The following is a 26,354-nucleotide window of genomic DNA, read 5'->3' on the forward strand; positions in this document are numbered from 1 at the left end:
TCCTAGGTCCTCCTTGAAGATAGGAGTGATGTTTGCTTTCCTCCAGTCCTCAGGCACCTCTCCCAGTCACCATGATTGATCAAAGATTTTTGAGAGTAGCCTTGCAATGATATCTGCCAGCTCTTTCAGCACTCGTGGATGCATCCCATCAGGCCTCAAGTCATATGTATTAGCAGTGCTTGCATCTTGTATCTTAACTTCCATCTACAGCCCAGAAACTCTTCTGCATACAGCCCTTAATGTCTGTTACTGTAATAACTGAGTGCTTCAAAATATTTGGAAAACTAGCAGTATAAAGGCCTGCTAGTATTCAAAGAATTATGCTCTTTTCCATCTCATAATATTGAGGAGTTAGGTTTGGAGTACATCTCTCTGGAACATGTAGGAGCTCTGAGTGATCAATGTTGTGTAACAACAAATAAAATAAGCACCAAAAGGTTTTCAAAAGTAAAAGAAGAAAATAACTTATTTTTTTCCCCTTCCTCTTCAGATCCAGACATTTAACATTGAAACACCATGCCAGACTGTGGAAGACTTAACGAATGGGGTTGTGATGGCTCAGGTGCTCCAAAAGATGTAAGAACAAATTTGTTTTCGTGATTTTTGGTGCACAAGTTTATCACTTGTACATTTCTCTGAACTTGAGTATATTTTCTTATTTCAAATTTGGCCAGTATTCAATAAGTACTCAACTAAACTATGTCTAGCAGTGCTTTTAATCTGGAATATGGGTACTACTTTTTTCTCCAACTTTCAGATAGTTATTTTAACAGCAATTAATATAAGCCTAAAAATATAGTACTTGGATAAAGTGTTTATCTAATGCTAATTTTATTGAAAAGTAAATTGGGTTAAACCTGATCTTATATGTTCACAAAACTTAAATTTAATCTTAAACATTTGAAGCCAGTGCAAGGTAAGTTATTAGCTTGGGGCAGTGTTTGAAGTTATAGTACCCTATCACATGTTAGAATTGCAGTAGATAGAAAAGATGAAGCTGTTAAAATTGTCTGTGTTACTGCTCACACTTTTGCTATCATTTTTATGAGTGTTAGAGGGGAGTGCAAATACTGAACAGGCACCAAAAATAACTCTGAAACTGCAGTTAGTCTTTCCAGGTCATGTCTTAGTTGTTTTAACAGGTCAGCATGGGGAATCTGGATTAAACAATAAAACTTCTGTGAGAAGGGAGCAAGGCAAAAAGCAGGATCACAGCCCTGGACTTCAGGAGAGCAGATTTTGACCTCTTCAGGGATCTGCTTGGAAGAATCCCATGGAATAAGACCCTGGAGAGAAGAGGGATCTAGGAGAGCTCATTGATTATTTTTTTTTCTTTCCAAGAATCACCTCCTCCAAGCTCAAGAATGGTCCATCCCAAAGAGCAGGAAATCAAGGAAAGGTAGCAGGAAGCCTGCATGGATGAACAAGGAGCTCCTGACTAAACTCAAGCATAAGAAGTGGTAGTAGGGAAAGGAGACCCAGGAGGAATACAGAGTCACTGTTATGAGTGTTCAGAGATGGGGTTAGGAAAGCCAAAGCCCACCTGGAATTGAACCTGGCAAGGCATGTGAAGGGTAACAAAAAAGGATTCTACAAGTACATTAACAGCAAAAGGGAGTCTAGGAAAAACATGGGCCCACTGCTGAATGGGGTAGGGGACTTGATGACAAATGGCATGGAAAAGGCCATGGTACTCAATGCTGCCTTCTCCTCAGTCTTTCCTGGCAAGACCAGCCTTCAGGAGTCACAGCTACTGAAACCAGAGGGAAAGTCTGGAGCAAAGACGACTTGTCCTTGGTGGAGAAGGATTAGGTTAGAGAACATTTAAACAAGTTGAACACACACAAGTCTGAGGGACCTGAAGGGATGCACTCATGAGTGCTAATGGAGCTGGCCAATGTAATTTGAGGCCACTCTCAATTGGTCTTTGAAAGGTCCTGGTAACTGGGAGAAGTTCCTGAGGACTGGAGGAAAGCAAATGTCACCCCTGCCTTCAAGAAGGGAAGACCCAGGGAACTACAGGCCAATCGGCCTCACCTCACTCCCTGGAAAGGTTCTGGAGCAGCTAATCCTGGAAACCATTCCTAGATGCAGACAAGGAGTGAAGAAGAGGGAGCCAGACTCTTCTCCATGATGCCCACTGACAGGAGAGGAGGCAATGGGCACAAACTGAAATACAGAAATTAGAATACAAGAAATTGCATTTAAAGATTAGAAAATACCTTTTTACTGCGAGGGTGATTTGAACATTGGAACAGGTTGCCTAGAGAGCTTCTCTTGCTGTAGCTGCCCCTGTTTGAGCATGATTTTGAGGAGCCTCTTCCAGTCTTAGCTATTCTGCTTCTATAAGCTGAATGGCTTTGTTTTGATAATGTAATTTTAGTGGTATGCAAGGACATTACATTCTTAGATTAAAGGAAAGGGAAAATCACTATTATACTGGATAATAATAAATTTTTATTTAAACCAGCATGCCAGTATATAGTCTACAGTGTTTCTGTATACTATCTGAATTTGAGAATGAAAAGTTTTGAAATGCTTATGTTCAAGTGTATTAACTGTCTAACCTTGACACCATGCACAGTGTTTGGGGACTATAGATAAGCATAGTAGTTAATATATTGTAGTTAATATAGTAGTTAATATATATCAAGAACTACTTGTTTTCAGAAAGAGTTTTTTTTTTAACCTTTCATTAGAAGAAGTTTCAGGTAAGAGAGAAACGTATCTGTTGTGGGAAACCCAAATAAGTCCAATAGCTTAGTAGTGGAAAAAAGATGGATTTTTTTAATGGAAGTTCTGAAGAAACAGCTATTTTACTGAAAGAACAAATACAGTCATCTGAAGATTTCTCACATAACTTCTCCTGTAAATAAAGTGAAGCATCAATTATTTATAAAAATAATAAATGCTGTCCTCTGTATACTTTGCTTTAAGGGAATCTTTGCAATTGTGGATAATGTCAGCAGTCCTGGCTGCTTTAGAATAAGTGAAAAAACTTTTTTTGATTTGACATAAAAGAAGACAAAAGATAGAAATTGTAGTTATAATCCAACATTTAAAATAGCATAGTTTTAAGTTTTCGAAATGTGACTATCTGTTGACACGGAAGGTTCGGACACAACTTATACAACCAATGTGATCAAGTTAGTGCCACTTTATTAAGGGATACACAGCAATGTATACACTAGCAAAAACACACACATTGCTTCTAGATTGCTAATAGGCTAAAGCTGCTTGTCTATTCACTCTCCTGCACTCTATGACTGGTCACGGCGTGGTATCCATGCTCCTCGCCTACATTCTGTTTCGACATTCTATTTTCTTATTTTTCAGTCCAACTCCTTTATCTCTTTCCCAAGTACAGTTCCTTAATAGTCCAACTTTCTTATCTCTCTGCCAGTACACAGTTTCTTTGTCTCCCTTGGCCATGCATATGTCCTTCACAACACCTGCAGCTTGTTACAGCTTCGGCCTGCTATTACAACAAAGTTACTTGGTCTGGATTGCTCATAATATGTCTGTTGTCTTCCAGCCATTCCACAACTATCAGTGCTACAAGTCCAATAAGAAATTGGATGCTGTTTCTTTCTTCAAGATTGTAAAATTCTTCCTCTCTTACCTGCTAAAGTAGAAGTTTATTCCCATAGATGGTAAGCAAGCTTAGTAAATTCTGTAAGAAGTCAAGATTTTAATCAAAATTGTCTTTAAATTCTTCATTGGAGCACTTGGTAGAGAAAAACAATTATGACATTGATTTTGGATGTTCATCAGTGATCAACTTGTGCAGTTTTCCTCTTAGAGTGCAATTCCCATTTACTTTATGACATGTCAGCAATTGATAAGTGTCATTGTTCTTTTGTTATCTTTTTAAACTTACTAGTTCAAGGACCGGTCTGAATTGGGATCTAAAAAAAAATAATACTATACTTTGATTGTATATCAAAATAAAGCTTGAATAACAGACCTCAATTGTCGCGACGGAGGGAAGACACAGTCACTCAATATGAGTGATCAGCAGACTTCATTTATTGTGCCTTACAGTCACCTTTTATGCCTTGTTATAATTAGCTCATACATATTACAAAAGTTAAGCTCATTATTGGTTAGTTGCCTAAATACCAAGTCCGCCCCTAGTTTCTCTTCTGTAGTTATCTGTTCCCACCTGCAACATTCTTTTCCCACCGAAATCTTCCTGTTATTGTGTAACAAGGACAGCCAAAGACAGTGTATTTTGCTTTACTTCAGATAATCTGAGAGCGATGTGCATTTTTGTCCAGCCAGCTGGACTATGTCTATGTGACCCTTTTCAGCTAGCCAGTTATCCACAATTCCCCCGTTTTTATTTTGGGCGACATAGGCTTGGTTGACCATTTTCAATAACAGCGTTTTAACACAGGAAAATACACAGCCAACTTATAAAATCTCAGTTCAGAAGTATAATTCCTGAAATACTTGAAAAATAAAGTTAGCTTGAAGCTTTAATTTAGATGCTCTTTCTGTTCCAGTGATATAAAAAGTTTAAAAAATTCAAAGGTAATTTTAAAGTTCTGAACATGGACTAATGCAAGCTCAAAACCCAAAAAGAAACCAAACTGATGTTTGACTAGGAATATTTGCAAATATTTTAGTGGAAAATCCCTGGCCATTAACAATTTTCTGTCCAAATAACAACTGCCCTTATGCAACCAACCAGTCCATACATTTTCTGAAGAATACCTCACTGATATCAAAGAATTAACAAAGGGAAAAAATTAGTTCTAAGCTATATACATTCATAAGTGGATTTTTCAATAGTTACATACAGATTTACACACTAAGCCATAATGGCTTGTAGGTGATACACACAAGAAGAGTACGTTGCTTATCTGTCTGAATGTCTATGCTAAATTTGACAGCTATGCCACAAGCCAAGCCTACATGGGTGCTGTGTGTTATGCACGTTCCTTAACAAACAGAAGTATAATAGACAAATTCCCAAGATCTAGTCCCCAACCTAATTATATTATTTTGTGGCCAATTAAGGAAAATAACACAAATGTGCATATCTACATGTGCACACACCTTTTAGTTCAGAACCAATCTGTGATAAAAGGCCTTAGCCTTATGGCATCATGGAATCTTAACGAGTACAGTAATTAAAAATGCAGTCTTACTGTAAGTGCGATTTATGCTGACATTCCCTCAAATGCTACACGTGAGTATTTCTCACTCAACTGCCTCAAGTTAAAATTGTAGTATTTGTTAATATGTATTAAAAAATCATTAATTCTCTACAATAGCAGTTGACTTCCATAACACTATGTAAGCAAAAGAGGCTTAAGATGGGTTTTCTGAATACTAACAATGAATTTTAGACTCAGGTCTTGAAAGATTTCACTCTGCCAGATGTAGAAACACTGTTGCACTCCAGTTGTGATATCCCTTTTCCCAAGTTGTCACATGCACATCTCGCTCAAGCAACATTATTGTTAAAGTTTCTCTCTGCTACATAAAAGCATATTGCACTTGTAGATATAAAAGACAGCACCCTTACTTAGATTATTACCTTATTACCTTGTAACTCTTAGTATACCTTGTATCTCTGATTTCATCACTTCAAAAATTCACCAGGAGCAGATAAAACCACAGCATCAGACTAAACTACACCTTAACTGCCGATTCAAATAAAGGCATTCTCTTCAGATATGCCTAATGCTTACAAATAATTTTGGCTGGTTTTGATCAAAAAACTATTATTACAATAATGATCAAAAATAATAATCCCATTTGCAAAATGCCTTTAAGCCAGCCTCCTAGTCCCACCCAATTTCCACATTCAGAATACAGCATAAATACAGAATACAGAATAAATTATCTCCATCAAGGCAAAAAGGCTTCTCTTCAAGCACAGAGATGTTTGCTAGTTCAAGGCAGAAACCCATTTCTTGTAGGGGACATCTGAAGCACTTTTTTTGGTGGGTTTGTAATCAATTCCGTATTTTTCCTTGAGAAGCTTAAGCTGTTCCTCTTGTTTCAGGAGTGTTTCCAACTCTGATTTGTCGAATAGGTCCATATTTCCCAAAGATATCATACATTTCCTCCGCTGTGATTTTATACGGCAGGTTCCGAATATAAAGGATCCGATTGACCTCTGGGGGCAGCCAGATGTTAGCTCGCTTGGCCGCTTGCATCGCCATGGCGCCGATCGGAGGGGGGGGGGGGCGGTGCCGCCTTGGAGAGAAACCGCGGCCGGGAAGGGGCCTGCCGGGCCGCGCCGCCGCTCGCCGCTGCCGCGGGGGACCCGGATGCTATCCCATACGCTAATAACCCGGGTAATGCCTTGTTACAATCTATGTCCCGAACGCTCCGCTTTTCTAAAAAGCATTTGAGCAAATCGCACGTCGCTTGTCTCTCCATACCGTCGTCAGCGCTGTTGCAGCCTTTGCGAGACTTCGGCGACGCGTGGCCGGCGGGACCCTCTGTAGGTGCTCCCGGGCGCGGGGACTGTGCCCTGCCGCCTCCTGCGCTGCTTTCAGGACCGGTACCCGAATCTCCGTCGAACCGTGGCTCGCAGGTTCAGCCCTCTCTAGGGTCCCTGTTTGGGCGCCATTTGTCGCGACGGAGGGAAGACACAGTCACTCAATATGAGTGATCAGCAGACTTCGTTTATTGTCCCTTACAGTCACCTTTTATGCCTTGTTATAATTAGCTCATACATCTTACAAAAGTTAAGCTCATTATTGGTTAGTTGCCTAAATATCAAGCCTCCCCCTAGTTTCTCTTCTGTAGTTATCTGTTCCCTCCTGCAACATTCTTTTCTCACCGCAATCTTCCTGTTATTGTGTAACTTTTGCTTTACTTCAGATAAGCTGAGAGCGATGTGCATTTTTGTCCAGCCAGCTGGACTATGTCTATGAGACCTTTTTCAGCTAGCCAGTTATCCACACTCAATAATCTTACTGATAGTATTTTTAACTTTTAACTTATTACTGGTGACTTGGGATGCTGTGCCCCAACCCCACCCCCCCAGTAAGCAAGGAAATCTACTCTGAGATACTGCTTTCAACTGTGATGTCAAGTGATTTCTTAAAAAGAAAAGTATGTACCATGTGAATATTATGTTTCTATAGCAGTACTTGAATTTTATTTTTCCCTCAGCAATTGTCACATTGATACTGAATGTTAGCTTGACTTTGTCAGTGTATCCAGAGAAGTTTTAAGATCAGCTAAGCAATTGTAAGTCTTCTGCTGTCTCATGCAATAATTTGAGTCTAACAAAATTACTCTTTAGCAATTTTAACTCATGTCAACTCTTATCCAGTTTCATCACTTTGCATGCTTGTGTTATGAAGATATTGATTCTCATACATGGATTTAACAATAACCTGGACTGTATTTCTATTGAGAAAAGCTTTGGAGCAAAGGAATTGCAGCAACAAGTTGATCTTAGAATTCTAAAACAATGATAAGGCATGCATGATTTCTAAGGAAGAATATGATTGCTTCTCTTCTTATAGTAGTAGTGTATACCTTCAGTGGATCCTTGATGTAGCCATTAAGGGTAGCAAACACAATAGACAGCTGTGTCTCTGAATGTGAAAGGTGGGCACATGGATGTGGTCACTATGTTTCATCTAAATAGTTTGTTTAAAAAAAACTGATAGGGAGCCAATAGACAAAGCTATTGTAGAGAATACAAAGATAAAGCATTCATTGCTTTTAACAATTTGAAAAACAAATTTGAAACTAGTCAAGTTCTCCATTTTACTACTTCAATTCAAACAGGTACTACAGAAAGGATACTTATTTAAGTAAGGTAGGTAGGAGTGTTCAGACAAATAAAAGTAGTTGGAATAGAAGAGTAGTGAGTCTTCTGCATCAGCAGCACTGGTTCCTTCCCTATCCCCAGAAGGAGCACTAAGTAGAATAAAGTCGACACATAAGTAGAAATGTATAATAGCAAGGCAGGTGCATGTTAGAAGTTATTCAGAAGTCATGCATTAAAGTTTAATAGTGAAGAATAAATTAGGCCTAAAAATAGTAGATTACTATAAAGAAGGGAATGGAGCCTGGATCATAAGCATGTAGTCTGTGACTTACAGGTGTCATCTTCAACGAAGAACTGAGAGTTTTTTCACCTCACTCTTCTAATCCTTCAGCAAGTGGATCTTAAAGACAAATTTAAATGGACACTGGAGTCAAAATCCACTTAAAATTTGTTTCTCTTATTCAACTGAGAAAGGCAAACTACTACTTCTGTAAATGATGTTTCCTGAAGTTTTGGGTGATGGGGGTGTGTGTGAGTACAGCTGCCTCCAATTTAAGGACCTCCACCAATGTGTGTTCATTGAGGCTAATAACATTAATTGTATTGAGGAGGGAAAGAGATTTCTGATGACTTTTCAGTGCATCAGGAATTTCATCATCATTGTACTGGGACTGGCTGGAATGGAGTTAACTTTCTTCATAGCAGCCCATATGGTGCTGTGCTTTGGATTTGTGACTAAAAGTGTTGATAACACACCAATGTTTTGGATATTGCCAAACAGTGTTTGCACAGTGTCAAGACTTTCTCTTTTTCCCACTATGCCCCAGCCCAGCGAGTAGGCTGGAGGTGAGCAAGAGGTGGGGAGGGGACACAGCTGGGACAGCTGACCTGAACTGACCAAAGAGATATTCCATGCCATATAACATTATGCTCAGCAATAAAAAATGGGGAGTTGGTCTTTCCCAAGTAGCTGTTGCTCAGAGACTGGCTAGCCATCGGTCTGTTTGTGGGAGGTGTGGTCTGAACAGTAATGGAGTCTTACAACATGTTCATGGCTTCTTTCCATACAGAGCACCCCTGCAGTCCCCTGCTACCCAAACCCTACCAATTATGCCAAATAAACCATTTTTTAATGCTTCTATGCTAAGTTTTTGATCACTGATTTAGTCCCTTGGTTTGATTATAAAGAAAAAGCATTGTTGTCGATGTTAATTCTCATGATCTAAACTTTAGAACTTTTGAGAAGAGAACAGAAATTTTGACACTTGCGTTAGGAACAATACTGAGGTTACTTTCTAACAGCAGAAGAAAGTATGATTTTTTAGACTCACTTGGTGATTACACTCTTACAACTCTCAGAGATTTGCTGGTATCATACTTTCTCTAGATGTTTCTAGCTATTATTTAATTTGGCATTGAAGTACTGTAAAGAGAATTGTTGTTGGCACTTTTCTGACTGTTGTTATGTGTGAATTTCTTTGAATGGATTGTTCATCAGCTGTTAGTTCTTCTATCCTTCATGAAGACCAGATGGGACACTTGCATTTAACTTAATTGCATTTCAAAGAGCCTTCCAAAAATGAATGTCCAGAGAGCTAAATAAAAGTATAGGGAATCCATGACTTGTGTCAAGAAAAAAGTGAAGGTAGAGTGATGATCTCTGTACCAGTCATTGCTGCTGTAGCTAAGAAAAGCTTTTTTAATCACTGTTGAAATATAGGACTCCAAGGGTGAACTGAATTGGTGCTGAACCCTAAATTTTGTGGGTTTTCCTCAACTGATGCCTGCCTTGTTGAATATTGCATATGCAGTGTTAGTCATCGAATTCCTCCAAGCAAATGTCTCTGTGTGGGTGTTTCCATCTTGTTTTCCATCTTGCTTTTCAGAGTAGGCTTTTTTTTTTTTTAACTATGAAAATATAAGACCAATAATTGATATAATCATGGCATTGCAGCCTTGAAGCAGCTGAAAATGTTTGTGACCTACCATGGCCTTTAAGAATGATAAGATGAGGTCACTAAGGAAGTCCTCTTGGTCTTCTTTGCCAGTGAAGCACAGATAATTATGTCTACTTGGTGTCTCTGGAGAATACAGCAGTAAATTGAATAGTGTTTGGCAGCAACATGTGATAGTTGAAGTCCAGAAGTTAGGATTGCTTTTTGTGAAACTGAAGTCTGGAGATTGACTACTACATTAACTCTCAGGAGCCTTACCCTTTCAAAAACTGTCATTCTTTTTTTGGACCGTAGTGACTATTCTTTGTCTGAAATATGAGTCTTTCCTTATGTTGGCATATTGCTTTAATACCACTTATTTTTCATTCCTTATCTCTCTTTACTTCTGATCATAACACTGTCCTAAATCTGTGTTGTATGTGGAATGGAAAATATTATTTCAGTGAGCATTAGGAAATGTTACCCTTGTTATCTTGTCTCTGAATTGGGGGGCAAGAGGGAGGGAGTGTTAGTTGTCATGAATAAGTAGCTCACAGAAGATATGCAAGAGAGGAAGGAAATTTATAGAAATAGTAGAATGCTATACAAGCAATAGGTATTCTCTTTTTCTATGTCTATCTTGATTGCTTCATCAGAGTGCAGAAGATGGAAAATCCTTTAAAGAAAGCTAATGGCAAATCTTTTTGTGAAGAATTGCTATGAAGAAATATTTGGAAAAAACTGTGATGTTTGATAGAAAGTATATCAGATAAGTATGTTCTCAGTAGCAAATACTTAATTCTAGTGCTGCTTTTAATATTTTTGAGTGTATGAAGGCAGAATATTTTTGTTCACTCTCAAGCTTTCCTGTTTGAGTGTTGCAGCTAGCATCTAGCAATGGCAATTCTTGATGTGTGGGGAAAAAACGCACCTTAATTTTGCTAATTTTTTCAAGTGTTGAAAACATGGTAGTTTACCCTGAGAGTTTAAGCCCCAGCATTAACTTATAATCTATAACATTAAGAAAGGAACACTTTTGACTTGGAGACATGGAAGAAATTTGCAAGATGCTTTCTAAGTGTTGCAGTTTCCTCAAAAGTATTAACCTACCCATAGCATGAAGATAAAGCTGGGATATGAATAGGGTGTAAATACTTAGATAAATGAATAATAGCAGATTCTGAACTTTTGTATACTGACCGTATCTATATAGGTAGTCACTTAAATCTGCCTGAAATAAATGTTGAGTCACTGACTAAGGTATCAGTACTTGAAATTTGTGTTCTTAACAAATGTTCTAACTTTTTATGTATTTTCAGAGATCCGACTTACTTTGATGAAAACTGGTTAAACAGAATCAAAACAGAAGTAGGAGATAATTGGAGGCTAAAGGTATTTGGTTTGTTTTGCTTGCCTGCAAATCTGTTTATCAGTTCTTAGTACAATATTGTTTGTGCTTAAATAGCAATGTATTTTTAAATTACTGTTTTGCTTTATAATAGAGTATATTGAATATAAGATGATTTTAGTTATTTGTTACATTATTATTATTACCCTGTACTTTAATGAAGAAAAAAAACAAACAAAAGTTGAGTTTGTAAATGTTTCATCAGCTGAAAAATAAATGATGAAAAATAAATCTTAAAATAGATTGTATGTTTAAATTAACATTTGAGCAACTGAGAAGTGTGAATAAAGGGATTTACTCTTTTTATTAGAAAGTGTGAAAATAATTACCCTTTCAAACAAAGTTTGTGCTCTGAGAAATGACTGTATAAAAATAGCAAAGTAATAAGTAATTTATTTCCATAAAAAATAAAATTATGTTTCTTTTTACTTTGACAGCTCTGCAAAATTATTGAGTAAATATAGAGTAAAAAGTGATGCTCTTCTGTTTTGTGTATAATCAGTATATATGTTAGCAACACTGTATTTGCTGGATCATTTCTATCACCTGGTATGCTAGTACTTTTTCTTGATCCTTTCTTATGCGAACCTTCAGGGCAGTAGAAATTTCACTGGTGTAATTCAGGAGCATTTGGGCTTAAAACCTGAAAGAACACAGCCATTTATATGTCAGTGTAGCTTTAGGTAAAAAGTAAATTCAAATGTATACTGGCCACATTTGATGGGAAAATCAGGATATATGTGACTTCCTAAAATGCCATTTCCAACATAGTTTCCTGGGGAAACAACACTGGCATGGTTTGTCTGTCAGTTCATGTGTCCCATAAACTCACCTTGTTCTGGTGTGCAAAAGCCTTTCTGAACCTGTTTCAGCTATTTTGTTACCGAAATCTCGGAATGAAGAACTTATCGACACCAATGTGATGCAGATAAGCAGACACTTCTTTATTGACGGCCGGGTGTGTGAGCGAGTCCTCTCACGATCAACGCACACCAAGTCTCAAAATTAGACACCATATATAGAACTTATTCATACATATTCATTAAGTATTCATGCATAATCATAATACTTCCCGAAAATCATTAACATACCCTCCTCCCATATCCGATTCTGCGCAGTAACGGTTAGAAAGGTCCAGAAATGGGTCTGGGGTATGATTTGGGTAGGTGGTATATGAGTCGGTGGTTGCGATCTTCCCCTGCCGGAATTACCTTTTACTAAAGTTCACGGTTTCTTGGCAGGTAACCACAAGCTGTTCCAGTCGACTCTCCCCAGTTCCCATTAATCCTATTTTCTGACATTTCAATACACTTTCTACATACAGAAGACTAGTCAAACACAAAGAAATCTGTAAAACCCCACATTTGTTACCTAAGTTTTAAACAATGATTGTAGCCCATTCTTCTGGCCTTGGTACAGGACTGTACAAGGGATTTCATAACAGCTTTTACTGTGCAACTATAAGTTTCATTAAAATATATTTCTTATCCCTCTATATTTCTATTAAAAATGATTTTATAAAATCAAATAAAGTCAATTAATTCTAACTTATTAGCAAATCTGTAACATTTCCCCCTTTTGAAAGTGTTGAAAATTATTATTTCTATACTTTCACATTATTTACATAACATTTGTTTCAGCATATCTTGGTGGTCGACTATACCTTGGTGGAATAGTTGGTACTTCTCTCATGGTCATGCAGTTGACTGCAATTCTATTGATAAACTGTTTCTTCAAACAAGCATATACTAGCATGATCATCAGAAAGACAATTAGTAACAGAAACAAAGTTTTGATTATGGACTGTATCCAAGAGCTTAGATTCCATCCTAATTTGCTAAAAATTTTCCCCAGCCAGTCTTCTGACATATCTTCTCAAATTGATTCTGTTTCCTTTTCAATTTTACCTAATAGGTCCAGATCATGTTCCACATCTTGAGTGACATTTGGAATGTGAATGCAACAGTGGTCTAGTCTATCCTTGAGATATCCACATACCCCATACTCTTTAAGTAGAAGCATATCTAATGCCATTCTGTTTTGTAAGGTCATCTTGGAAGTCGCCTGTAACTGTATGTTCAATTCCTTAAACCCTTTCTTGGTGATGTTTGCTAACTTTCCTACTTGACCTGTTAACTGATAAAGCCATTCTCTATTTCTATATGATGCTATAGGATTCAAAAGTGATGCAAGAATCCAGCCAATTTTTACTCCTGTTGATGGTTCGTTCCAAGTATCATCATCTGTTTCAGACCTCTTGGTTCGTTTTAATTTCAAATTTTCCAAGGGTCCTTTAAATGGTGTTTTTTTCCAAATCGGGCACAATGTTGGCATGCCTAAAGTAATTTGTTTCACGTTACCATCTAATGGTAAATGAGTTGTTCAGGTTCCATCACTTAATGCCCAAATTAGATGTCCTGGACTTTGAATAGTAGATTTTCTGCAACTAAACAGAGTTACTCTTCTGGGTGTAAAGGCACTAGTTAAATTGAGAGTATTCTTAGGACCTTGGCAAAAACAACCATATTTTAAAGCAGCGGCCAAAGGAGGAATTCTTTGAATTATTAAGTCTGCATTGCTGCAATCATACACTTTTCCACCATGACACTATTTTATTCTCCTTCTCTCTCAATGAAGTTGTTTTATCATTGACTGAGGGTAAAACTGCAAAAACTTTTCCATCCCAAAGAAAACACCAAGGAGTTCTGGCCATGTACTGAAATTGGGAAAATATGGACATGGACCATATAGAGTCCCATTGTTCTACTAATTGCGTACCTTGGCCAGTTTTGTTACACTTCCATTTCATGATACTTTTGCTTACATTGGTTTTAAGTTGTTCATCATAAGAACACCATCCTAACTGGGGATTTGGAACCCAAGGAAGAACTCAAGCTATGGCACTAGGTCAGGATCCTGTTATAAAATCATAATTCAATAGTTTTTTACAATCTGTTTCTTTACCTGGCGACTTCCACTGTTTTCTGATAACCTTTACTTGTTCATACCATTGAGTTACTGACCTTTGTTCACAATAAGGGGTTTCATTTTTATGTTCCAGATTGGTCAGATTCATAGTTAAAATTCCCCATGGAATAGATTCACCTACTGCCCTTGGTATTGGTAAACAAACAGTAATCTGCGTAATATTTTGCAAATTGGCAAATCCTTTAATCAATCCCAACATCAAATTTTCCTCAAACATTTTTTTGGGAATGTTAATCACTTGTTCTGTTTCTAATTGTCTTTTGTTCCTGTCCACCAAGTCAGTCCATGATCCTTCCAACACTACCGACCAAAATAAAATCCAAAGAATAATCAAAACCTGATATAAAAAAATTAGACATGTTTCAGTGTCAGTTTTAAAGTCTCTGAGTCACGGTTAACAATCTTCCATGGAGTAGGTACTTTCTTCACCTGAGTATAATGTATCCAAGCATCTGATTCTGCAATCTTGATAGCTGTAAAAATGGTTAACAGTATCTGAAAAAGGTCCTCTCCAACATTCCTGCAGAGTTTCGGAGGTCCAGGTCTTCACATAGACATAGTCTCCTGGTTGGAAATCATGCACTGAATTCTCCAGGGATAAAGGTCTATTCCAAATTATTGCACTCTGAATTGTAGCCAAAGTTTTCCCTAGAGAAAGCAAATAGTTATACACATCTTGTTTTCCTTTTACATGTATGTTTGGATTTGGTTCTGGAGACTCATATGGTTTTCCATATAATAATTCATAAGGACTGACTATTTGGCTGTACCCTGATTCGTAGTAATATCAGTGGAAGTGCCTGAGACCACTTTAGATTAGTTTCTTGACAAATTTTACTTATTTGTCTTTTTTTTTTAAAGTCTGATTTATCCTTGCTACCTTCCCACTAGATTGTGGCCTCCAGGACACATGTAAATCCCAATTAATACCCAATACTTTTCTAATACTTTGAACTACTTCCACAACAAAGTGTGGACCTCTGTCAGAAGAAATTCCAATAGGAACTCCAAATCTTGGAATTATTTCTTGTAATAACCACTTCACTACTTCTTTTGCTTGTGTGGTGCGACAGGGAAGGGCTTCTGGCCATCCTGTAAAAGTATCAACCCTTACCAGGATGTACCGGTACCCATTTTGTCTAGGTAACTCTGAAAAATCTACTTGCCAGTAATCTCCAGGTTCTGTACCAGATTTCAATCTACCCATTTGAACTTTTTTCTTAATCCCTGGATTGTTTTTCAAACATACTTCACATTTTGCAGTTAACATTTTAGCTATTCCCAATATTTTAACTGATACTACTTGTTTCCGTAAAGAAGCTACTAAGGCTTCTGCCCCCCACTGACATTCCTGATGTCCTGTTTGAATTATCTCTCTCATCAGAAGAGGTGGAATTACTACTTGTCCATTAGGAGTTATCCACCACCATCCAACTAGGCTTTTCTTAGCATTCAATAACTGACCCATTTTTTCATCTTCTTCTGAATATCTTGTTTTTTCCCTGGGAAGGGTTACTGTTTTAGAAGGAATTACTGCAATCTGTAATGCTTGTTTCTTTGCTACCTTTCTTGCCGTTTTATCAGCCAAATTATTCCCAGCTATTATTTTTGTGTTCCCAATTTCATGTGCCTTACAGTGCATGATTGCTACTTGATCTGGTTTCTGAACTGCTTGCAATAATTGTAAAATTTCCTTTTGATGTTTAATGTTTGATCCTTGAGAGGACAATAGCCCTCTTTCTTTCCACAAAGCCCCATGGACATGCACTACCCCAAAGGTATATTTTGAATCTGTCCAGATATTCACTTTCTTGTCTTTACTTAATTCTAAGGCTCGAATCAAAGCAATAAATTCCGCTTTCTGAGCTGACGTGGTACTCTCCAATGTTCCTGCTTCTATAACTGTAGTATCTGTTGTTACCTCATATCCTGCGTATCGGACTCCTTGTTCCATGAAGCTGCTTCCATCAGTATACAATTCCCAGTCTGATCGCTCCAATGGTACATCCTTCAGATCTTCACAACTGGAATAAACATACTCGATTGTAGCCAAGCAGTCATGTTCCAGTTGTCCTTCTTCCTGTATGGAACTTGAAAATACTGCAGGATTTACCAGATTAGTCGTTTTTAGAATCACATCATCCTGTTCAGTCAATACCACCTGGTACTTCATCATTTGGCTCGGAGACAGCCAGTGTCCCCCCTTCTGTTCTAAGACAGTTATCACCATGTGTGGAACATAGACTGTTACTGTTCTTCCCAAGGTCAATTTCCAAGCTTCTTGTATGAGCATCACTGTTGCCCCTCACTGCTCGAAGGCAGTTTGGCCACCCTTTACTCACTGTGTCCAGTTGTTTGGAGAAGTATCTGACTGGTCCTTTCCAGCTTCCTATCTTCTGAGTTAACACCCCCAGTGCAAGGTGTTGCCTCTCACGGACAAACAAATGAAAATCTTTGGTTAAATCTGGAAGTCCCAAAGCAGGTGCAGACATTAAGGCATGTTTTAACTCTACAAAAGCCTTTTGCTGTTGTGGGCCCCATTCAAAGGGAGATTTCTTTTGGGCCTCGTACAGCGGTTTAGCTATTAGCCCATAGTTCATAATCCAAAGGCGACACCACCCAGTCATTCCCAAAAACACTCTGAGTTCATGAATATTTTTCGGCTCAGGTATACTGCAAATGGTTTCTTTGCGATCTTTTCTAATTGTCGCTGCCCTTTTGAAATTTCAAAGCCGAGATATATCACAGTCTGGCAGGCTATTCGGGCTTTCTTCCTGGATACCTTGTAGCCATTTAGTCCAAGAAAATTCAAGAGGTCAATAGTCACCTGTATACAAGTAAACCTTTCTTCTGTAGCAATCAGTATGTCATCCACATATTGTAAAAGGAAATGTCCAGGCCTTGATTTGTCCTGTTTCCAGATTTCAAGCTCCTTTGCCAGCTGATTTCCAAAAATTGTTGGGCTGTTTTTAAATCCTTGGGGTAATCTTGTCCATGTTAACTGCATTTTTTGCCCAGTTTGTGGATTTTCCCATTCAAAAGCAAACAGTTTTCTGCTTTCCCTTTCCAAAGGTATACAAAAGAAAGCATCTTTCAAATCAAGCACTGTAAACCACTGGTAAGTCTCCTTTAACGCTGTTTACAGCGTATAAGGGTTTGCTACTACAGGATAAATATCCTTAATTATTTGATTCACTGCTCTCAAATCTTGCACCAGCCCATATTCACCCGAAGGTTTTCTGACTGGTAAAATAGGAGTATTATACTCAGATTCACATTCTTCCAAAATTTTATACTCCAAAAATTTATCAATCAATTTCTTTAGTTCCTGTCTAACTTCTGGTTTGATTGGATATTGCTTAATTTTTACAGTCCCTGCTCCTTTAAGTCTATTTTGATAGGCTCTGTTAGTTTCAATTTTCCAGGATTATCTGCTTCCCATACTGTAGGGATCACTGCCAAATCCACCTCCAGTGGAATTTCCTGGTCCTTTACCTTTTCTTGTATCATCAGGATTTCTCTCGTTTTTGACTCAGGTATTTTCAAGAAAAATTCTCCTTCCTCAAAAACAATTTGTGCATTTAATTTGGATAACAAATCCCTTCCTAACAAGGGTATCGGACATTCTGGTACATACAAGAATTCATATATAATTATTTTATTTCCAAATTTCAAATCCAGGGGTTGCAGGAATGGCCTGTTTTCTTCTTTCCCGGTTGCTCTTATTATATTGGCTGTTTTTTGTTCCAATTTTTCCTTTACAGTTATTTAATACCAAAAATGTCGCTCCTGTATCCACTAAAAATTTAACTTCTTTTTCTCCCAGCTTAATTATAACCAGAGGCTCAGCTGGGTTCCCCTCCGGTCCCCTTCAATCATCTAAAACCATTACTTTGGCTATCTCCTTCTGAACATTTCCATGCCATCAAATCCATAACTGAAAAAGGCACTTTCACATACACTGGCCCATCGTTACCAACTCCCTGTCACAGGGGAGCTATTGTTTGTGTCTGCTGTCGAGTTCTCTGGGAAACAGGGGTATGAATTACAATCTCGGATAATCTCTCCTCCACATCTTCTATTCCACTGCTATCTGGTTCCCCCACCTGTCCTCGTGCCCTATATTCTTGACCCTGATTCCTTTCTCTCCTAGGAGGGGATATATCTAATTCTGGTCCGTCATCAATTTCAGAAACAATTCTCTTCTTCAAACAACCTTTCCCGATCTTACAAGTTGAACAGCACTTTTTCACTTGCTTATTATCAGCAGTTATAGCCATCACCAAATTATCTCCAACAGTTAACTTGCATTCATCCTGCCAGTCTTTTCTCTGTCTTAAGTAAAAGAACAAATCCACATATGGCATTTCACTCCATTTCCCTTCTCTTTTACAGTACAGCATTAACTGCAGAATAGTGTTATAATTTAGTGTCCCATTCATGGGCCACTTTTCCTGATTATCCAATGTATACAGAGGCCACCAATTATTACAATACTCAATCATCTGGTTCTTTCGCAAATCATCATGTAAATCTCTCCAATGTGCTAACAAACATCCCAACTGAGATTTTTTTCGGGACTTTGTCATTTGCAGCAAGATTACTTATACTTTTACTTTTAAACAACTGAGTTAACTTAGATGCCATGGTATAATCACTTTACAGTACAATACACAATCACTCAAATCTGTCACTCCGATCTGCGGATCTGAACTCCACACTCGCTTTCGTGCTCAATTGCACATCTCACCCTTACAGCCACACTCACACTTTTCCACAATTGTTACTTTAAACAAAGGTATGTAACACAATATTATACGCTTCATAATTTTCTCCTCAATACACAACCAAAGTAAACAATTCCGTAACACAAAAAAACCCTTCTATCTTCTTGTTAAAGGTGCTACCTTAGCGAACACTATAGCATATAGGTTCTTTATCTCCGCTATGTTCTTTTATCTTCACTGTTGTCCAACCCTGCAATAGCTTTCACTTATGTCTTACGGGCAGACGCTTAAATTTTCACTTCCCCTAGGATTCTTTTAGTCCAACCCTGCACAGCTTTTGCCGCGTCTGACAGGCAGACAAATACAGTGGGACTCTAACCCACTTCCTCCAGTGCACTTACTTTAGTGGGACTCTAACCCACTTACTACAATTACAAAAAAAGAAGTGTCTTACCAAAATCCAGGGAACGTCGCAAAGAGCCTTACGGATCAGGGATCAATGGGTATCCCTGAGAAATCCTCGGTGCCGGCTGGAACCGATCAGGTCCCAGATTCCTCCGGTCTCCTTCAGTGAGGTCCCATCTGGGTCGCCAAAAACTGTTACCGAAATCTCGGAATGAAGAACTTATCGACACCAATGTGATGCAGATAAGCAGACACTTCTTTATTGACGGCCGGGTGCGTGAGCGAGTCCTCTCACGATCAACGCACACCAAGTCTCAAAATTAGACACCATATATAGAACTTATTCATACATATTCATTAAGTATTCATGCATAATCATAATACTTCCCGAAAATCATTAACATACCCTCCTCCCATATCCGATTCTGCGCAGTAACGGTTAGAAAGGTCCAGAAATGGGTCTGGGGTATGATTTGGGTAGGTGGTATATGAGTCGGTGGTTGCGATCTTCCCCTGCCGGAATTACCTTTTACTAAAGTTCACGGTTTCTTGGCAGGTAACCACAAGCTGTTCCAGTCGACTCTCCCCAGTTCCCATTAATCCTATTTTCTGACATTTCAATACACTTTCTACATACAGAAGACTAGTCAAACACAAAGAAATCTGTAAAACCCCACATTTGTTACCTAAGTTTTAAACAATGATTGTAGCCCATTCTTCTGGCCTTGGTACAGGACTGTACAAGGGATTTCATAACAGCTTTTACTGTGCAACTATAAGTTTCATTAAAATATATTTCTTATCCCTCTATATTTCTATTAAAAATGATTTTATAAAATCAAATAAAGTCAATTAATTCTAACTTATTAGCAAATCTGTAACATTTTGACAAAGGGCTTAGAATTCTGAGATGTTTTAGTTCTTACAGGCTTATGAATATCAGTGGCTTAATAAAGAATATGCACAAATAAGTGCCTTGTGACAAAAAGGTAGGGAGGACTGCTGTTGTACATGTTTTGGTTTGGCCAACAGACCTGTTAGTATTGTATGCGCTGCCAGGCCAGTCACATGTAACTCTGGACTTATGTATAGCATGTACTGTGTCTTGACTAATAGGGTTGCCAGCAGAAGTGAGGGAAACTGATGAGGCAGTGTGGGTGGGCTGGGAAACAAGTGACATTCCTCCCCAAACCAGCTCTGTTAGTTCTGCTGCTCATAGAGCAGTTTATTTCAAGTAACTGATAGTTTGTTGAGGCATAGTTTTGTTGCTAGACAGTCGCTCTCTGTATCCAACACTATATAGTGTAATAGTCAGCCACTTGTATGAGCTGTCAGTATTACAAACCAAATAAAGGATCCAGCAATCCAGCCTAGAATGAAAAATGGGTGATGACAGAATGTGCAGGGGTTTTTGTCGCACTTCTCTGATACCTTCCCTTTGACCAGTAATCTTGGCAGCATTGACACAACTATTTAGAAAACTACCCAATTGTAAACTTTGATTGAATGTTCTTGCGTATGGAGAATATGGAAGACTCATGGATACATGGCTCCCTCCTCCCCTGCCACCTTCCCCCTGCACTGTAAGTTATCTTTCTATTCAGTTAGTTGGTTTACTTGCTGATAACTGCAAGGACAGTGTTTTATTAAAAGTATTGTTCAATTACTATACTGTATTGGGTTTACATGGCAAGGTTTTGGTAGCGGGGTGGGGTGGGGGTGCTGTAGGGGGGTGCTGTAGGGGTGGCTTCTGTGAGAAGACACCAGAAGCTGTCCCCATGTTGGACAGAGCCAGTTCCAGATGGCTCCGAGATGGACCTGCTGCTGGCCACAGCTGAGCCATTCAGTGATGGTGGTAGTGCCTCTGTGATAACATATTTAAGAAAGGGTAAAAAAAGCTGCACAGCAGCAGCTGAGGGAGAGAATATGTGAGAGAAACAGCCCTGTAGATACAAGGTCAGTGAAGAGGGAGGGGGAGGAGGTGCTGGAGTAGAGATTTCCCCTGCAGCCCATGGAGGTCCCCACACCAGAGCAGGTAGATGTGCCTTGAAGGAAAACACAGCCTGTGGAGTGCCTATGCAGGAGCAGGCTTCTGGCAGGACATGTGGCCTGTGGAGAGGAGACCATGCAGGAACAGGTTTTCTGGCAGGACCTGTGACCCCGTGGGGGATCCACGCTGGAGAAGTCCATTCGTGAAGGACTGCACCCTGTGGAATGGACCCATGCTGGAACAGTTCCTAAAGAACTACATCCTGTGGGAAGGACCCACATTGGAGAAGTTTGTGAAGGACTGTATCTCATGGATGGGACCCCACGCTGGAGCAGGGGAAGAGTGTGAGGAGGAGTTATGACCTCACTACAACTCCCTATTCCCCATCCCCCTGCGCTGCTCAGGCAGAGGAGGAGGTAGACAAGTCAGGAGTGAAGTTGAGCTTGGGAAGAAGGGAGGAGTGGGGGGAACGTGTGTTTAGATTTGTTCTTATTTTTTTCTCATTATCCTACTCTGTTACAATTAATTGGCAATAAACTAATTTCCCCAGCTCAAGTCTGTTTTGCCCATGATGGTAATCGGTGAGTGATCTCCCTGTCCTTATCTTGACTCATGAGCTTTTCCATTGTATTTTCTACCCCTGTCCTGTTGAGGAGTGATAGAGCCAGCTTGGTGGTTACCTGGTGGCCAGCTAGTTTCAAGTAAATCTGTACAGTCACAAGTCATTATAATCTTGGTTTCAGAGCAGACTTTGGCTTCAGAGATTTGAGTAATGGATAGGATAGGATAGAATAAGAGAAATGTTAGAACTCTAGGGACTGGCAGAGTAGAAAGCATCCAGCCACTTAGTATACTGTATATTAAAAGTGACACATTCTACTTAAATATTGTGTTTCTAATACAAATACAGTTTGCTTCCTGGAAGATAGAATTTCAGGGGCAAAACTTATGTAAACACTAAGTTTAGCAGTTCACTTTTTCCCCCCCATTTGGGAATGAAAACTCTACTTTTCATTAACGGCTTAAATATAATTTTGTTGTGGCTAACAAAAGAAATCTATGAACATAGAGAGAACTCTTTCCTGATTAAGAACTGAATACTTCTAAAATCTCTTTTTGAACTGTATGCAAAACAGTATTTCCTACTGACACATTTTGAAAACAAAACAAAACAGCCTTCACTGAAACTAGGAAATAGCACCAAAAAGTGACTTAATTTTCTTGCTAAAATTTCTCAAGAATGAAATTCCTTAAACAAAAATAGTTCAGCGGTCAAGGGATGCTGATATGTTTGAACAGAAATTTTCAACAATTAATGACTTGTGATTGACATTTGTGCCTATATGTTTAATTTTATCATGCTATGTTAGAGAACAGCAGAAGTGAGTGCTCTGCAAAGGCATATGATCTTGGAACCAAGGGTGACAGCAAGGCAGGCAGGAGCAGTGGCCTCACCGATAGGGCATAGTCCCACAGCAAGGAGAGCAGGGCAGGTCTGGTCACAGCAGCCAGGTTCAGTCAATAGTCCAGTAATGGTTAGGCAAGTCTATAGTGACAAGGCAAGTCTAAGGTCAAGCCAGGAAGTCAAGTCAGTGGGTCAAGTCAGCATTAGTGAGGGACATGGCTAGTCACAGCATATCTGCAGAGCAGCTCAGGCCCAAGGGCGAGGCATCTGCTGCACCTGAGCAAAGTGAGGAGGCCTCTGATGAATGTTCTCCTGGCTCTTTCTCACCCGACTCTTTCCCAGCAGTCTGATCCCAGGTTGCATAGTTGCACCATGTCAGAGCTGGCCTTGAACACAGGCAGCCAAACCACTAAGGGAAGGGAGGAGAGGTTGCAGAGACTGTGTGCTGCTCCGGCATGGTAAATATCTGCTCTGGCACCATGGAGCACCTCTTCCATTTCTGATATTCAGGTTCCCTCTGTTGCTTATCACTCTTTTTGTTCCCTCCTCTCTCTACCTGAAGTTTTCTGCCCTTTCTTAAATATGTTTTCACAAAGGTGCCACCATCTTCATTGATTCACTCAGCTTTGGCTTGCAGTGGGTCTGTTGCAGAGCCAGCTGTGTCCAGCACAGTGCAGCCCCAATGTCCTGTCACAGAGACCACCCCTGCTACCAAAACCTTGCCACATACACCCAATACAGTTATCCTGTCTGGGGTCCTTTCAGGGCTGTCCCAGGAGAATGACAGCCCTGTGCTCCAAGCGTGAAATTCAAGACAAGTCAATGCTGGAGCACCTTTTGGACTGAGGGGGATTGCTGCCTAGGGATATAGGACACATTATGGGATGCAGGGGAAGACCATTTTGGGATTGCACAGGACTTCTTATGGGGTGTTTAGGGGAGGAACAAAAGGCAGGAAAAGAGAGGGGCTTAAGTGATTTGGGGAGGAACAACGTGGGGAAAAAAGAAGAGTAAGGGGATAAAAAGGGTTGGTTGCATGTAAACGAATGCCTGGTCAATAAACTTGTCTGGCCATGCCCTGTACTTGATCAGTGCAGTCTGTCCTATTTTCTTATTAAATTCCTTTCTAACTCTCCCTGGGTGAGGGGGGCTCTAGTCTGTGTGCATGTATGTGTGTAAGGATGTCCGAGTGCCAGCAACTGGAGTCACTCCACAGGTTGGAGGGCTCATGTGCCTTAGTACCAGCAACTGGAGAAAGCTGAGTGAGAAAAATCAAGTGCCAGTCACTGGAGTGGGACATGGGGCCAGAGCACCTGTGTGTCTATAGTGCCAGTAACTGGACCGAATGATGCCAGGGTGTAAGTGTATGATCACTAGCACAAACTAGCCAGTGACTAGATGAAGTGACCTGGGAGTCAGGGGGGTGGGGGTGTGTCTCTGAGGGTGAGCCCATGGTAGGAGCTCAGGGACCAGGGGAGTCCCAGCCAGATGCTGGAGAGACTGTAGGGTCTGGGGGTCTCTAAGGGTGAAACCCACTTGTGTATGTGTGTGTCTGTAAGGGTGAGACTATGGAGGGTTGGCTACTGGGGAACCAAGAGAGTTCCAGACAGCTCTGTGCATGTGTATGTGAGTGAGTTGATCTCTATCACTAACTTGAATGGGGCTGCAGCCTCAGGGGGTTCATATGTCCAGGTGCTAGCAGCTGGGGAGACTGGGATCAAGGGGCAGCTACTGGGCAGACTGAATATCTGAGCTCTGCTGCTAGAGGGATCCACATTATACTTATGTACATACATTCCCACTAACGGACCTCCATCCTGCTCAGGCAGAGAGGGGAACAGCATAAGGCCATTGGTGCTCTTTGTATTCGTGTGAGTGCTGAGTGTGTCTGTTTGTGTATATATATGTATATGTGTGCTTTGTGTGTGTGCCTACTGGGAATACATCTTCAGCCTTGCTACTGATTAGACCTGGGCATGGAGTTGGGGCAGCCTCGTGTCTCTTGAGCTGTTGAATCTGGCCTGATATTCACCTAACGTCAAGAAGATAATTAGTAACCAACATAGTTATTTCTGTTTCTGTGTCTTTAACCTTCTGAGACACTCTATGTCCCAACATAAATATAATCTGAAAATGTGTTCAGAGCTACCTCCTTTAAAAATATATCTTGGTTTCCAATTAAACTCAAGTGCCCATACCTGCCCATGCCAATCAAAAATACAAGCATGTTCTTAGGACTTCTTTTCATGGAAGACAGTTGTGTGTGTGATCAGGGTGGGGTGGGCCCCAAAGCTAATAGATTGGTGTCTTTCTTGGCCCCCTATATTTTAAGTGGAGATACAAAGATTCCTGCAGAATGCAGTTCAGAGCAGAAACCCTAGCATAGGCCATTGGAATTGTGGAGACAGCTGACTTGGAACCAGTCAGGAGCCAGTTGGGAGCCTATGGGTCAGGAATAGAAGGCAGAACAACATGGGTGATGTTGTGATGGGTGTCTGCTAGTCTGCCTAATCAGGCAAAAGAAATAGATGAGGCCTTCTTCAGGCAACTGGAAGAAGCCTCATACTCACAAGCCCTGGTCCTCATGGGGGAATTTAACCACCATGGTATCTGCTGGAAGGGCAACTCAGCAGGGCATAAGAAATCTAGGAGATTTCTAGGGTGCATTGATGACAACTTCCTGACACAGGTGATTGAGAAGACAACAAGGAAAAATGCTCTACTGGACTTCATGCTTACAAGCAAAGTAGAACTAGCTGGGGTTGTGAAAGTTGGACCTAGGTAGCCTTGACTGCAGTGACCATGAGATGTTAGAGTGAACTCCTAAGAGAATCTTAAAAGGAGGGAGCAGAATAAAAAGGAGGACTACAAACCTGGACTTCAGGACAGCAGACGTTGGCTTCTTCAGTTATTTACTTGGGAAAATACCATAGGATATGGGTTGTACCCATGAGTGCTGAGGGAGCTGGTTGATCTCATTGTGAGGACACTCTCAATTGTCTTTGAAAGCTTGTGGAGAGCGGGAGAGGTTCCTGAGGACTGGAAGAGAAAAAATGTCACCTTGATGTTTAAGAAGAGCAAGAAAGAGGTCCCAGGGAACTACAGGCTGGTCAGCCTTGTATTGATCCCTGGGAAGGTGATGGAGCAGCATCCTGGGAAAAAGTTAATTCTCTTCTTGGTTGCTAGTGAAGTGCTGTGTTTTGGATTTGGTGTGGGAATAGCATGGTCAGAGACTTTTTGGTTTCTCAGACCTTGCTGGTGAGAGGGCTGGAAGGGCACAGGAAATTGGGAGGGTGTAGAGGAATTATAGAGGAATGAAGGCAGGTTAATTAACATTGATAATATACAGCTGTGGGCTTGCTTCAGGGGCAGTGGGTTGGCTGATGTGGATAATGTAGAGCTGTGGCTGGTTCCTGCCAAGTAGTTAAATAGCTCTAAGGCAGAGGTCCTCAAACTTTTTAAACAGGAGGCTGGTGCACAGATGAGGTGTCAGGAGGTCAGCTGCAGCTACTTGGTTTCCCCCCAACCCCCAGCAGGGGGGTTCTGTAAATACCCGGGGCCGGATTGAAGACCCTGGGGGGCTGTATCTGGGCTGTAGTTTGAGGACCCCTGCTTTAAAGGGTATGGAAGAAGAGCACTAAATGAAGAGAGACCCAGAAGAAGCAGAGGGAGGAGAGTGTGTGCCCTGCGTGTAGGAGAGATGAGGAGAGGGCCTAGATGGAGGTGAGGGTGGCCTGGATCGCTGCC

The 26,354-nt window shown here is 40.1% G+C and overlaps 1 protein-coding gene across 4 annotated transcripts in view; it reads left to right on the forward strand.

The window, feature by feature from the left end:
• The window catches only part of LOC121080525 (protein Hook homolog 3-like), a 159,947-nt gene that overhangs the window by 41,804 nt on the left and 91,789 nt on the right, over positions 1–26,354 (forward strand). For 3 of the 4 annotated variants that reach the window (XM_040578593.1, XM_040578594.1, XM_040578595.1), the window contains exons 2-3: positions 491–576; positions 11,004–11,076. In XM_040578593.1, coding sequence (XP_040434527.1) covers positions 491–576; positions 11,004–11,076 — 159 coding nt within the window. Of the gene's footprint in view, positions 1–490; positions 577–11,003; positions 11,077–26,354 lie in introns of those variants that run through there. The other variant, XM_040578596.1, reaches the window with a different exon arrangement.

Source organism: Falco naumanni, chromosome W, assembly GCF_017639655.2.
Source record: "Falco naumanni isolate bFalNau1 chromosome W, bFalNau1.pat, whole genome shotgun sequence".
NCBI lineage: Eukaryota > Metazoa > Chordata > Aves > Falconiformes > Falconidae > Falco > Falco naumanni.